This window comes from Saimiri boliviensis, chromosome X (genome assembly GCF_048565385.1).
Source record: "Saimiri boliviensis isolate mSaiBol1 chromosome X, mSaiBol1.pri, whole genome shotgun sequence".
Taxonomy (NCBI): Eukaryota; Metazoa; Chordata; class Mammalia; order Primates; family Cebidae; genus Saimiri; species Saimiri boliviensis.
This window is the reverse complement of record NC_133470.1, coordinates 59,082,887-59,096,507: the sequence shown is the minus strand read 5'-3', so window position 1 is coordinate 59,096,507 and position 13,621 is coordinate 59,082,887. Positions and strand designations below refer to the sequence as shown.

The 13,621-nt window shown below is 48.4% G+C and overlaps 1 protein-coding gene across 4 annotated transcripts in view; it reads right to left on the bottom strand.

The window, feature by feature from the left end:
• Positions 1 to 711: 711 nt before the first annotated feature.
• EDA (ectodysplasin A) overlaps positions 712 to 13,621 on the bottom strand; it is a 426,506-nt gene continuing 413,596 nt past the window's right edge. Inside the window, exons 4-8 of one of the 4 annotated variants that reach the window (XM_010330891.3) lie at positions 12,167 to 12,346; positions 10,666 to 10,700; positions 9,691 to 9,742; positions 6,677 to 6,807; positions 712 to 4,748 (exon numbers count right to left, since the gene is read on the bottom strand). In XM_010330891.3, the coding sequence (XP_010329193.3) occupies positions 4,497 to 4,748; positions 6,677 to 6,807; positions 9,691 to 9,742; positions 10,666 to 10,700; positions 12,167 to 12,346 (650 nt within the window). In that variant the 3' untranslated portion in view covers positions 712 to 4,496. The remainder of the gene's footprint in view (positions 4,749 to 6,676; positions 6,808 to 9,690; positions 9,743 to 10,665; positions 10,701 to 12,166; positions 12,347 to 13,621) is intronic. The other 3 variants (XM_010330892.3, XM_010330893.3, XM_003943065.4) reach the window with 3 other exon arrangements.

The window sequence follows — 13,621 nt, the reverse complement described above, 5'->3', positions numbered from 1 at the left end:
AACGGTAGACGTGCAGCCTCGGCTGGGAAGGAATCAGACCAGTCTGACACACTTACTAGTTGGGCGACCCTGGGTGAGCTTCTTAAATTCTTTAAGTGTTGGTTTCCTCATCTGCAAAATGAGGAGCTGGAGGCTGGGTCTACTCAAGCTATTTGGGGCCCGGGCCTCAAGTATCTTTTGTAGACGCCACATTCTTAAGCTGAGAGTGACTCAATTCTGTGTATCGCTGCCCCAGGACAATGTTCCTTTTGGCAGGACATCTAGCCTACCGGTCATGTGGTCACAGGACAAGGCAAGCTTGTTTAACCTGTGGCCTACAGGCCGCATGCGGCCCAGGATGGCTTTAAATGGGGCCCAACACGAATTCATAAACTTTCTTAAAACATTACGAGAATTTTTTGTGATCTTTTTTTAAGCTCATCAGCTATTGTGTTAGTGTATTTTATGTGTGGCTCAAGACATTTCTTCTTCCAATATGGCCAAGGGAAGCCAAAAGATTGCACACCCTGACCTAAGGTAATGGGGATGCAGGAGTGTGGTCTGGGGCATGGAGAGGATATGGGATGTTCCAACAGGAAATTCAGACCATCTTCCTTCTGCTGCCACCTCTGAAATGGGTGTCTTGGTCCTTCCCCTAGCTTATGCGTGGCATCATTTGCAAAGAAGCACCTAACATGTAGGAAGTGCTCACGCCGATTTCAAGAACAGACGGGGAAAGCGCTTTATTTGCAAAGAATAAACCATTAATTTACACAAACTTACATCCCAGTTTATATACATTATATATAGTCTATATACACAGTATCTCACACTGGATGCTGACCCCCAAAAGCAGCATTGGGCCTGCTCCAGGCCATTCTCACAACAAAGCCCACCCCCCAATCCCAGCTGGAGGAATAAAGAAATGACACACTCAAAGCCCTCCTGGAGAGTCCTGAAATTGATTAAAAGACAAAATCAGCTTTGTTCTTTGTGCTCACAGGGCCTAGAGGACCCTCCAGGTAGGGATGGGTCCTGAGGCAGCATTACAGTAGCCTAAGGACGTGCTGGTACCGAGCCAGTCTCTGCTTTCCAGTCTAGAGGCTGGAGCTGGGAGAATGCCTTGGGAGGAGGAAGAGCTGCAGCTGCTCTCTCCCTGCCTGGCCAGGCTCCTGAATGGGGCCAAGCACTTCCAGCCTGGAGTCTGTGGGTAGAAGAAAGAAGACAGCCGTGTGGGACAGGAACTGATCTACCTCCTCACTCTGCTGAGTCTGGAGGTTGGGCCTTGCTCACCACTTGGGGTAGGTCATCTTCCCTCTCTGGGCCTCAGTTTCTACATAAGTAACATAGGGTGGAATGTAGCTTGGGCTAGATTCCCTCTAAGGGCCTTTTTAGCTCTAAATTTCTCTGAATCTATTTGCATCCACAGGAAGTTACATAAACACACACACTCATAAATGGATTAAAGTCTTCGTTTACCTCCAGGGTTCCTAGCTCTTTCCTGTTCAGCAAAAGAAATTTGGCTCAGGAAGGATGAAGGGGGAAATAGGCAAATACTACTTTGCTAGGTAACCAGTAGCCGAGCAGTCTCCGCCAGCTGTCTTTTGTGCCAGCTTGGCTGTTGAAGCCCAAGTAGCTGGCAGAGACTCCTGCCATGCAATTCTCCTTCAAACCTCTGTCATCTGCTTGCCCACAAATGTCCTCGTCCCATTCTCCATGCTAGCCTGGGTCCTCTGGCAAACTCACACCAGCATAATTCCAAACTGCACATTTATTTCCACATTCTCTCATCTGTAAATTGCTTCGCCACTTTGCCAATGACTTAGCAGCAATAGGGCTCCCCAGTTACCTATTGCTTCCCTCATCATCCCTTGCCCTCTAGAGTTCCTTTGGAAGGTTCAGAATGAATGAAGAGTCCAGTGAAAATCCTATTTCCTTTGCCATCCCCTCCATGTCTGGAGCACAACTAGGAAGACTTTTCCTCCTCTCTCCTCACACCCCTCTGGCCTCAGAACCAGTTCTCTTTTAGGTCTTCCCTCTATCCTTGACAGACCCTGGTAGTATCAAAATCTCTAAGATATGGAGGAAAGAAATAAGGAGTCACACTGGTAGTTGTGGGAAGGGGGCTGGATCCTGTAAGCTGTCTGTAGGGTAATGAAAGGAGGACCTTCCCACAGCAGGGGCTCCACACATGATGGTTGGGTGGTTCCTTGGATGCGTGAAAGAACATAAAGGCCACCAGTTCTGTGGGTCCCAGAGGCCTGCTGCTTCAACATGGTGCCAGGAAGATTCTTCTGAACATAAGAGCTCTAAGGCTGATGGCTGTTTAACAAAGAAATGTCTGACTCCTTTTGCCACAGAGCCCCTGGCAGCTAAGAGGACAGGTATTACCACTGAGGAATAAAAATGGGCATCTCTGGGTTTCTCCCTAGAGCCCTCAAGGATTTCACTTCCAAATTACCACTTTTACTGGTTCTCTCTAGACTTCAAATTCCATACAATGCTGTGGTGTAATCGAACAGCTGTAGAGTCAGACCTGGCTGAAGCCCCAGGTCTGTAACTTAAATTGGTCAATGCACTGAACCCCTCTGAGACTCATCTAAACAATGATGTTTGTCATATTATCAGCCTTGCCTTCTTCAAAGGAGATAATAAAAGATAAATTATTTTCCAAACATGAAGGAGAGGTTCTTGTGGGTTCCTGCTACAAATGCAGACTGTCCAAGGCACTTTATAGGAGTTAGGGCCAGATACATGCCTGGAGTTCACCTCACCTCGGGTTGCAAGGCTGTCGTTAGCAACCAGACAGTGGAGGCCCAGCCCATCTCCTCTCACCCTGACCCGTGAAGGGCCCTTGCTTAGAAAGAGAAGGCACAGCTGAGAAATAAGTACCTGCTGTTCTCGGTGGATTTCAGCTGCCTGAAGGAACTGATTCCCCATCTCCTGAAAAGGAAACACATTTCAGGAGCAAGAGGAGCAGACTGTACAAGGCTGGCCTTCCTAGGTTTGGGCTGGACCTAGCACCCAGAAGCCAGGCTGAGCCCAGGCAGTTTGTAGTAAGGCCCTTGAGGGTCTATCATATGATCCAGTGGGAAGCTTGGGGTTTAGGGGAAGGTGCATTTGGACCTGAACTAGGGAGCAGATCCCTGCCCAGTGCCTAGACACTGGCTTCTCCTGAGCCTGGCTTCAGGGGAGCAGCATGAGCAATCTGCACTGACCATGTTCTGCTGTGGCTTTTTGAAGCCAGAGTGAAGAAAGTCTGGGTCAGTATGGCATCAGCTGCTGGTCTTTCAGCTAAGGTCTGGTCTAATGTCCACTTGGATTGCAGCAAACTTGAACAAAATCCCTCTGTCCTATCCTCACCTCTTGCCCTTTCTAGGCCAGGTAAAAAGGCTCTACCTTGCTAATGCCCAGGAGCAGTCTACGGTTTGGGAATTTAGAAGGCTGTGGTGAGGGCTACCTGCTAAGAGTCACAAATATTAGAACTTGAAGGGACTTCTGGAGGTCATCCAGTCCAACCCTTTGTCCCCAGACAGAATTTGATTAGGATTGGATGAAAAACATTTGTACTGCTTAATAAATGGAAAATTCTCTTTGTGCCCAGGTAAACTAAAGAATATCCCACTCACATGAGCACAGGTCCCAGGTTAGGCACCTGTCTCAGACAGAGGTAGGCTCTGTGGAGAAAGAAGACATGAGTTCTAGTCGAGCTGGGAATGGGGACAATTGGAAGGGGACCCCAGGGAGTTTTCTGAGTGTGGTGCACAGCTGTAAACAAAATGAGAGACATGCGACCCATGTACAGATTCAGGTTCTTATGCGGGCAGGTTTGTAGCCATTCCCCGTGACTATTCCAAGGCAGAGCGAACTTCCCCTTCCCAAAGCCCAGCAAGCCGCCACAATGTGGCTGTCAGCTGGAGTGGGAAGACCCTCCTGCAGGCCACAGTGTAGAGCAGAAAGAACATTCCCACTGCCGAGGATGCTCTCTTGGCAGCTTTCTCTCGTGGTCTCTGCTAAAAGCACCTGCCTTTCCCTCCCTGGCCTTCTTAGGCTGCAATGCTCCCTTCCTACTCTGCCCCTGCCACCACCCTTCCCAAGAGAGGAGCAGCAGCCCCCTTGGGTCAGATGTCCACCCCCAGAGTCTGGAGTGCACCTTCGCTTTCTCTGACCTGCTGCTCCGGATCCTCATTTTAGTGCAACAAACAATAGATCTGAATCACAGGGACCTCGGGGTTGAAGAGTCATGCTGTAAGTCCATCAACATGGAACCAAAGAAGAAGGTTCTGCTTCATGTAAACCCTGGGGCTCCATCCACTGTCCTGTTAACTCAAGGTCATTCTGGAAAGTCAAGCAGGCTTTGTCACCCTGGAGTCACTGGGGAATAAATAGCACTGGGGCATTTCTCTCTGCGGCTGCAACACCAATATACCTCACTCCACAGCAGCACTTAGAGGTTCTGAGAGTCCTGGCTCCCAGACCCAGGGAAGGGGCATGGACAGAGGCCAAATGGGGGGAATCTAAGATGCAGGGGCTTCACCCAGCCTGATGGCCCCAAAGAAGGTGGTGTGCTTGCTCATGTTGATGGAGATGTCAGCGTGCACCATCTTCACGGCGATCTTCTGCCGGGCCTTAAGGAGGCAGACGCCCGCGGTATAGCAAGTGTTGTAGTTGGTCTTGCCTGTCTCGATGCTGCGTGTGCACTGCAGGAAGGGCTTCTCATCCACCACCACCTCATAGCTGGCAAAGTCAGTGAAGTTGATGTAGTATACCTGAGTGAGAGGCAACAAGAAGGGATTGGGGAAGAGAGGAAAAAGAGGGTGGGGGGCCCTCCCTGTGGTGAACTGACAGAACCCTCTCAGATGAGCTGCCAGTATACCCCATGGATGTGGCAGTGCCAAATGAAGGCGTGCTAGCTGGCCAACAGGAAAGGCAGGGTGACGGGCTGATGAATTGTCTTTCCCCTAGTCCATGGGGCTCAGCTGGCTGAGCAAACCTTTCTTACAACAGCACACCTGTCATAAACTGTGAGGGTAAGAACCATGCCCTATTTGCAGTTTTGCCATGCCCCCGCCCCCGCCCTGCCCCCGCCCTACCCCCGCCCCTGCCCCAGCCCTGACATGAAGCAGAGCACTCTGCACACAGTAGGTGTGGACACAGTGCCATAGACACAAACTGATTTCCACTCTTGAGCCCCGCGGACTATTTGTAGAGAAACTTAGAAGTCACTGATTCCCCAGAGAGGGCACATAACAACTTGCGACTTCTTCAGCTCCTTAACAGAAACTTATTCAACGTGTAACACCCCTCCCCTGCTCCTGGACTCCCCTCACTGATTCACAGTGCCCCTTGGGCCTCGCATTTTATGATTGAGGAAACAGGTCCAGAGAGATGGAGAGCTAGCTACCGCAAACAAGACAAAGAATTGGAAAAACTCAGGCCCCTAACTTTGTGGCACGAAGGAAGCAGTAACTTATACGCAGTGGCCTAATGCCATGGGGATTTTCCCAGCCTGCATGGGCCACTCCCAATTCTCTCTTAGGTTGAGGAAATTATTTTTTTCATCCTTCACTACCCTTGTCCATTATACCTTACCCCAAGCTCTGATACCCGCCCCGCTGCACCACATGGAGCTTAGCTCATAGGACATCGGGTTATGCCCATGTGCCCCTGAGTGTCAGATATCACCATAAATCATTTCATGAAAGGTCACTCCCTCCATTGGCTTTTCAGGTGGGATCAGCATATTTGGGTGCCATGTATGGGTCAGGACCCAAGCTGCACCGGGGTGTTCAGTGTGCCTAGCAAATGCTTGTTAGCCCACCTTTTCTCTGTCTGCTCTCATGTGACACCCATCTGTTGGCTCTATGGTCCTTCTGTCCACCTGTCTGCTTGCTGCCCACCCCACAAAAATCAGAACCTCATGGCTCATCTTCCTCTGTCTCCAAGGAGCCACCCCCGTGGAGGCAAACAACGGGGGAATGGAAGTAGATGGACACTGGGAGACTTGGGGAGAGGGCCAGGGCAGGAAGGGGACAAAAGCAGACGGAGAAAGGGCTGGGAGAATGACAGCAGGAAGGAGGCAAGTATAGAGGAATAGAACGATAGGGAAACAAATGGGAGAAAGAGGAAGGAAAGACAGTCAGAAATCTTTTTGAGGTGGAAAGTCTGCAGGAGTACTATTCATTATAACGCCCGTGCCAGCAGTGCTGAGGGGAGAGGTTCTCAGTAACCCTGAAACTGACTTTCAAAGAATATGCTGAGACCAAGTTCAAGTTTGGCAATGGAACCAAACAGCTCGGAGGGTAAACAGGGGCCTGAGGTCCTGCAGGAGGGAATCAGATGGCAGGGTATGGGAAGGGCATTTTTCACAGTTTTTCAATAATATTTAGCTAGGGAAAAACAAAACAAAACAAAACAAAACAAAACAAAGCAAAACAAAACAAAAGAAAACAAAGCAAAGCAAAACAAAACAAAACAAAACAAAACAAAACAAAACAAAACAAAACAAAACAAAACAAGCAGGCCCCCTCTCTCTTTCCTCCTTTCAACTCCCTCCCAGTGCGGACCCCCCACACCCTCGTCCAAAGCCGGAAGCTAGCCATTGGATGATCTTGGCTGGCTCCACAGTGCCCCTATGTGGCCTGCACCGGATCTGCATTCTGGATATAAAAAGAGTTAGGCCTAAGACCGTACTCACTTCTACCTGACTATAGATGAAGTAGGTGCCGTCCACCAGTACCTCCAGCTCCCCACTGCGGGGATGTAGCTTAAACACCTTGGGGTTCATAGTGATGCGAGACCAGTCATTGAGCACTCCACCTGAAAGATCTCAGTATGAGAGAAGGGCAGTCACTCAGTACATGTCAGAATAATCGAGGCAAAAGAAAATAAATACCAAGGAGTTCACAAACCCCACCCTTATCCTAATGCAACCAGGGTAGCCTAGAAGGCCAAGCTTTAAGAAGAGCATTTGAAAGCAGAGAAGCTGTTCTGTTTGTAAAGCAGCTGCCAGGCCTGCCTCAAGCCTCCTGGGCTCTGCTTGTCTGTCTTTATCCTTCCTTTCCTGACCCTTGCATCTGGAGGTGTCTTTAACTAATACCTTCTACGTGGAATTTGCCGGAGGAGGAGAAGGATGAGAGTGGGCATGCTGCCCTATTTTCTTTCTTGTTATGGGGCCTGCACAGGCAAAATTCAGACACTGAGTGGCAGGCTAGGTCTTATTATTCAATTTTACTTTCCCAGCCTGAGCTTCCAAATTCTCCTGTCTCATAGGTTCATGGGTTTTCTCTTTCTCCTTAAGAAATTCTTTTTTATGGTTTTTCACACCCACAGCTTTCTGGAAAGCCTCCCTGAGCCCCCAGGAAACCACTCAGCCCACTGTCTACCTGGAAAACCTTAGGGATTAGGGATGATTCAGATTCCATGGCAACTGGGGCTACTGACCACCAGTACCAGGGCCCCATAGGTGAGAGGGATCCTTGTGGGAGGGAAGGATAGACTGGCAGGCTGCAATAGAGCCAGCCAGGAGGATAGGAGCTGAGGCACACTTTGCAAAGCATCTGCCTCAGCCCCACCTCAGTCATGGGTGGAGGGGCAGTCACACTCCTTTGGACAGCAGAAGCCAGCACATGAGGGTGGAGGAAAATATTCTGTTTCCATCCTGCAGAAAGAGGAATGTTCCTTCCCACCATGGGGGGGGGGGGGACATCAAAGCCCAGAGAGCCTTTCTCCCTCTAAGCCATCCATCCTACACCCAAGAAATTATATTTTATAAGTCTATCTTTGGCCAGTTTCAGTGGGCCTGCCTCTCTGAGGGGTGAGGAAACAGGCTTTCTAGAAAAGGTATCCATCTTTCCTTGAGGTAGTAAGTAGATGGGCTAGGAGTTAGGAGGAGCTGCCCTGACTCTGTCCCATCAATGGAGCACTCTGCATGATGTCCTCCAACCCCTGATCCCATCACTTATTATTATTATTTTTTGAGATGGGAGTCTCGCTTGCTCTGTCACCCAGGCTGGAGTGTAGTGGCGTGAACTCTGCTCACTGCAACCTCCACCTCCCAGGTTCAAGTGATTCTCCTGCCTCAGCTTCCCAAGCAGTTGGGATTACAGGTGTGTGCCACTATGCCCAGCTAAATTTTGTATTTTTTGTGGAGACGGGGTTTCACCATGTTGGCCAGGCTGGTCTCAAACTCTTGGCCTCAAGTGATACACCTGCTTTGGCCTCCCAAAATGCTGGGATTACAGGCACAAGCCACCACGTCCCACCCCCATCACTTCTTCTGGTAGGACTAAAGGTCAGCACAGGCTACTTCTGGGGATTGGCCCAGAGGGGCTGGAAACAATCTTGTTATGTGGCAGTGGGAGCAAAATCAGTGGCTGCTGGCACAGAATAAACACTATCCACCCAGATACTGAAACAAATCTATTTTGGCCTGTCTCTGGCCTCCCTGGACAGGTGGGGATCATGGCCCACTCAGGGCCTTGGGGTCTCCAGCAGGACCAGTTGGGTTTTGGTGCCATTCTGTTCCTATTTACACTTCCGAGGCTATTACAGTCAGGCATCCAGGTGGCAGTCAGGGAAGCAGCTAAATATAGGTGTTAAGGAAACTCAGCACAGCCAGTTCAGGACTGACTGAGTTCTTAGAAACTGTCCCCATGTAGCTGGTTTTTTAACCTTCCTTTACTGTTTCTGTACTCACACCCCCTCCCTTCCACTCCAAGCTCTGTAAGCATCTGGCATCTTGGCTAGCTTGCTGCTTCCCAAGGCTCCTGGGGGTTCACGCATTTTAGGCTTTGTGCACTCTAGGGACTGGACATGATTCCAAAGTGCTGTTATTTCATGAATGTTCATGTCTCTTTGGGGGAAGAAAAATGAACTTAATCATTCAGTGGAGTGTACATACACATCACTGAAGTAGCATAGGGGAAAGGAAAGAGTCAGAAAAATGTGGTTTTGAATCCTGGCTCCTAAACTAACCTGCCTATGAAATACTGGGACAATTAATAACCTCTCTGACCTTATAAAAAGAAGCTAATACCTACACCTCATAGCGTGGTTGTGAGGATTGAATGAATTAAAGATAAAGAAACCATGTTGAAAACTCTATTATACAAATATGAGGCAGCATGATTTATTATGGTATTATCCAATCTCTCTGGGACTCTGTTTCCCCATCTTTTAAATGCAGGGATTACAATAAATCAGTGTTTCTGAACCCCATTAAACACATTGCCCCTTTTGATATACACTAGTGTCTTATACTCCCTGGAGATTCTAACATGCCCCACTTTCCCTCAGAGAAGCAGCCTGTCTGTCTATCTGTGTAGATCCATCAGAAAAGAATTTAATTTTATATAGTTTTACTTTCTATAATTTGTATTGTGAAAATACTAATCAAACTACACATATCTCCATGGTGGCTCTTATATAACCTCCATCCCCTGAGAATGCCTAGGCTAGGTGATGTCTCAAGTCCCTTTCAGCTCCGTAATCAGCGATTCTAAATGCAATTTGGGTGTAGCAACTGGTCTTGATGCCGCAATTGCTTAGGACAGCCAGTAGAGGGCATGATGGAGCAAATAATGACTTCCTATGCCAAGGGTACTTCAGGGGCTTGTGAGGAACTAGGCTGGGTGATTATTTGGAGGCTGGGTATGAGGGAGGGGAGAAGCTCCTCTTTGGGAGAGAGAGCAAGCCTATTTTGATTCTTACCATTCTTGACTTGAATTGCTGACCCCTGGCCCTGTAGATGCACCACAGCTGGCTGGCAGGATGAGAAGGATAGAGAGTAGTCACTATGAGTAATGGCTGCTTGCTCAGCCACCGGTCCCATGTTTCCATCCTGGTTTCTAGTCGTCTGCTGTAATCCAATTCTGATCCCTCTCCCCTGTCTTGGGATGTTAGTGACTACATTTCTACTAGAGGGTAATGTGATTTTGTAGCTCTACCGCTTCCTAGCTATGTGACCGCAACCAAATGTAATGCCTCTGAGCCTCATTTCTCTAACTGTAAAATGGGGATCATAAGAATGTCTGGCCTCTCTCACAGAGATGTCTGAAGATCAAATGAGGTGATGGATATAAAATTGCCCTGCAAGCCATCAACACTGTGCAGCTGTGTAGATTTAGCACTGTAGCCACACAGCTGTAGCGAGGGAGGCTGAGATGAGACAAGGCAAGGCAGCAGAACCTGCCAATAGAGACAGATTAGGGAGCTCAAAAACTGGGAGGAGCTCTTCAGGCCATTAAGACAGAAGCCCAGGCTAGGCTGGGCCTGGAGCTGGTTGGCTGTTTTTCAAGGACATACTCTTTAACTCTTCAGCTCCAGATCCCAGGTGGTCTGAGAGCCAACAAGGTGTCTGGGGTGGTTGGGGAGTTGGAGGTGAATAGGTCTGACTGACACCTTATTTCAGCCGACTACTGGGCCTGGCTATGGTGACCCTGGGGTCTCCTGTGGAATGAGGAAAAATGGTCCTGGCAAGACACCGTTTCCTTAGCTAAAAACACGCCCTGAGGCAAAGCTTTTCTATTCATAGAGGTGGGAGGGGGCTGTGAGTGAAAACCCTCAGAATCTCCAGAGTGTCCTCATGAAATAAAGCCTCAGGAAATCTAATAAGAAGCTAATTTAAAGGTAGCTCTAGCCTGTGGCTTTCTGTCCTACCCAAGAAGAGAGCAATCCCCAGCCAACCTGGTTTTCTCGAGTTCCAGCTTTATCAGCAGTACCTGCAAAATAGGACAGGCCAATCAGAGGGCATGATCCTTTGACTTCCTTTTCCCCTCACCTGAGCAGCTAGTGGCGGTGAGCCCTGCTCCCTGCAGCCAGCCCTGTCTGAACATTATTCTCCAGGGCTTAGAGCTGGACAAAGAGTCAGAGTGCAATGCAGAGCCCTTGTTTGGGACAGGACACCCCTTCTTTTCCTGCCCCTGATCTTCATCTTCAGTGGGTTCAGCACCCAGCAGGGAAACTTCTGGGTAGTGTCTGTGGCCAATATTAGCCCAAGGCAAGCCCCACTGGGCACCCATGGAGAACAATTCGAGGGCATTCCTGTCACTGTGTGACCCTGCCTTTCGCTTCCTATTAATTTTCTTATAGAGCCCACTGCTATTTGCAAGTATCTTGTTTCTTTGTTGTCTTCTTCCTCTAGGAGATAAACTCTATGAGAACAGGGACCACGTATCAATATATCTCTTTGTATACAGAAAGTGCTCAATATTTATGGAATGATTGGATGAAAAAAATATCCCTAACTCCATCTCTTGTGGCCATGGTAACACTGCTTAGCCCTATGTGAAGTACAAGTTAAAGAATCTGAGCCCTGCTGCAGAATTCTTGCCTCTGGAGAAATCAGCTGTAAGGGTCCATTTCTTTAAAGCCCCAAGATATGGGGGGTGGGGGGTGGAGAGGAGAAAGAAATAACAACCGACATAAGCCCAGGCAGTCTGACTCTTGTCAACTCCAATTAGGCAGGTTTGGATCTGCATTCATACCTTTTCGATGCCCTTCAGGGCTCAAGGAGAAAGATGCAAAGGGATGAAATGGCATTTGAATGGGAAGTATGGTAGGGTAAGGATCTAGTGCAAGAAACACTTGGTTTCTGGACAGGACAGCCTTGGTGGCTGAGTTTGCTTCATCCACAGCTTGAGTGACTCTTAAGTTTCCAACTTCTTGACCATTAGTGACTACTTGCTATGGAAAAAACACTTCAGACTTCATATGATGAAACTATCCTACAGCTTGTCATTTTGTTCGGTCTCCAAGTTTCCACTCCATAGTCTATTTCTATGCAAACATCAGCATGCGGAGCTACATGCTGGAAGTCAGGGAAGATTAAATCTATTCCCCACCAGAACGCCAGTGAACCACCAGGGCCTCTGTCTCTGGCTCATATGAGTTTTACTGGTCCACTACAGGGAGGCCAAGAGTCAGGGAGGGCTTGTGATAGAAGGGTTGAGACGGGTCAAGAACAGGTGGCCTGTCTTTGACAGGCTGGTAGATACAAGAAGCTAGAGCAAGCCAGGCCCTACTGGCTTGTCCAATTCCTAGTTTTACACTGGGCTAGGAGATCTGTATCCCTTATTGCACGCCAACCCCATCTCCACCATTTGAAACTGTTTTCAGGATCACCTACTCCTGTTCTCTTAAAGTACTTGTAAGGTACCTAGTGGGGTGGAGTGACAGGGGAACTCACCAGAAGGTCCCTGGAGGCCAGGGGGTCCTTGAGGACCAGGAGGACCTGGAGGACCAGGTGGTCCCATAACAGTTGTTCCTGGAATTCCAGGAATCCCTGGAATTCCCGGGGGTCCCTGGGGTCCTGGAGGTCCTGGGGGTCCTGGAGGGCCATTGGGTCCAGGAGGCCCTGCCTTCTTTCCTGAAAAATAGGATTCAGTGTTACGTTTGTAGTTATTTCCGGTCATGAATGTACTGTCAGGAGTTCTACGACTTCTGAGGACGTAAAGTCTGCTCTCTGGGAGTCCCTGCTAAAGAGTTGGATACTTTTATCACACATCTCTGTCTCTCTGTCTCTGCCCGTCTTGTGCTTTCTCTCCCCTCCCCTCACCCCCTTTTGTGAATATGCATTGACAAAGCTAGGTTTGAGCATATAGAAAGAAGCGGCCCTCCAGGAGATCAGTCTGTATTTGTGGGGAAACAGACACAGTCATGGGCTGGTAGAAGTGCTGCCTTAGTGGTAGGGACCAAATGCTGAAGAGGTCAGGGAAGGTTTCAAAAAGGAGGTTACATTTCAGCTGAGTCCAAAGGATGAGAACTACCAAGTGATTAGACCTATGGGTCACTTTGTGGTTCTTTTTAGAATTGGGCTATTGTTGAAGAATGTGGAGCTTTTATGTTTACTGCCCAGTTTGGTGGACTCAATGTCGTTAACAAGAGGAAGCTGCACAGCCTGGTCTTAGCAACAGTATCAGCTCCAGGAAGGTTCCTCTAGGAGTCAGGATGTACAGGAAATAGGAGTTAGGAGAGGGGCAGTGCTAGTTGGGAATGAGGAATGGGAAGGAGTTTTGGAGATAGGGGAATGGAGAAGGAGGAAGAGAAGCACAGAAAGAGAGGGAGGAGGGAGAGAGAGATACTGAGAAACAGGAAAGAAGGGGAGGCAGAGAGTAGAGAGAGCTGAGGAGGTAGCAGGTTGCACTTTCTCAGCTGACCTCTGTAAACTATTTTCAAAGATCTCTGGGAAAGGAAATTCTGCAAACTCCGTAGTAACATGTTCCAATGTTTATCACCCCTTCACTGCTCACTGTTAAGAAGTTCTTTGGTATATTTAACTGACGTCCCTCTTGTGGCAGTTTAAGCTCTAATTCTATTCTTTGTGTATACAGAGAAGAATATACATATACATAATAATCCTCATATATGCAAAGAAATTAAGTTACCCATCAACCCCGATTTCCATAGGCTAAATAATCCAGCTTCCCAGAGTTTTTCCTCAGAAGTCCTATTCTCAAATGTATTATTATCATGCCCACCAACTCCTCCCTCTTTCCTCCTTGCTATCCTTCTAGAACAATCTCAACCCTCTTATTTCATATTCCAGTCCTTTCAACATTCCCACCAGGATGTAGTTATGTTAAACGAGTCACAACTGTGGTCTTGAACCAAAACCTCCAGCTCCTCCTGTTGATTTCCTCTG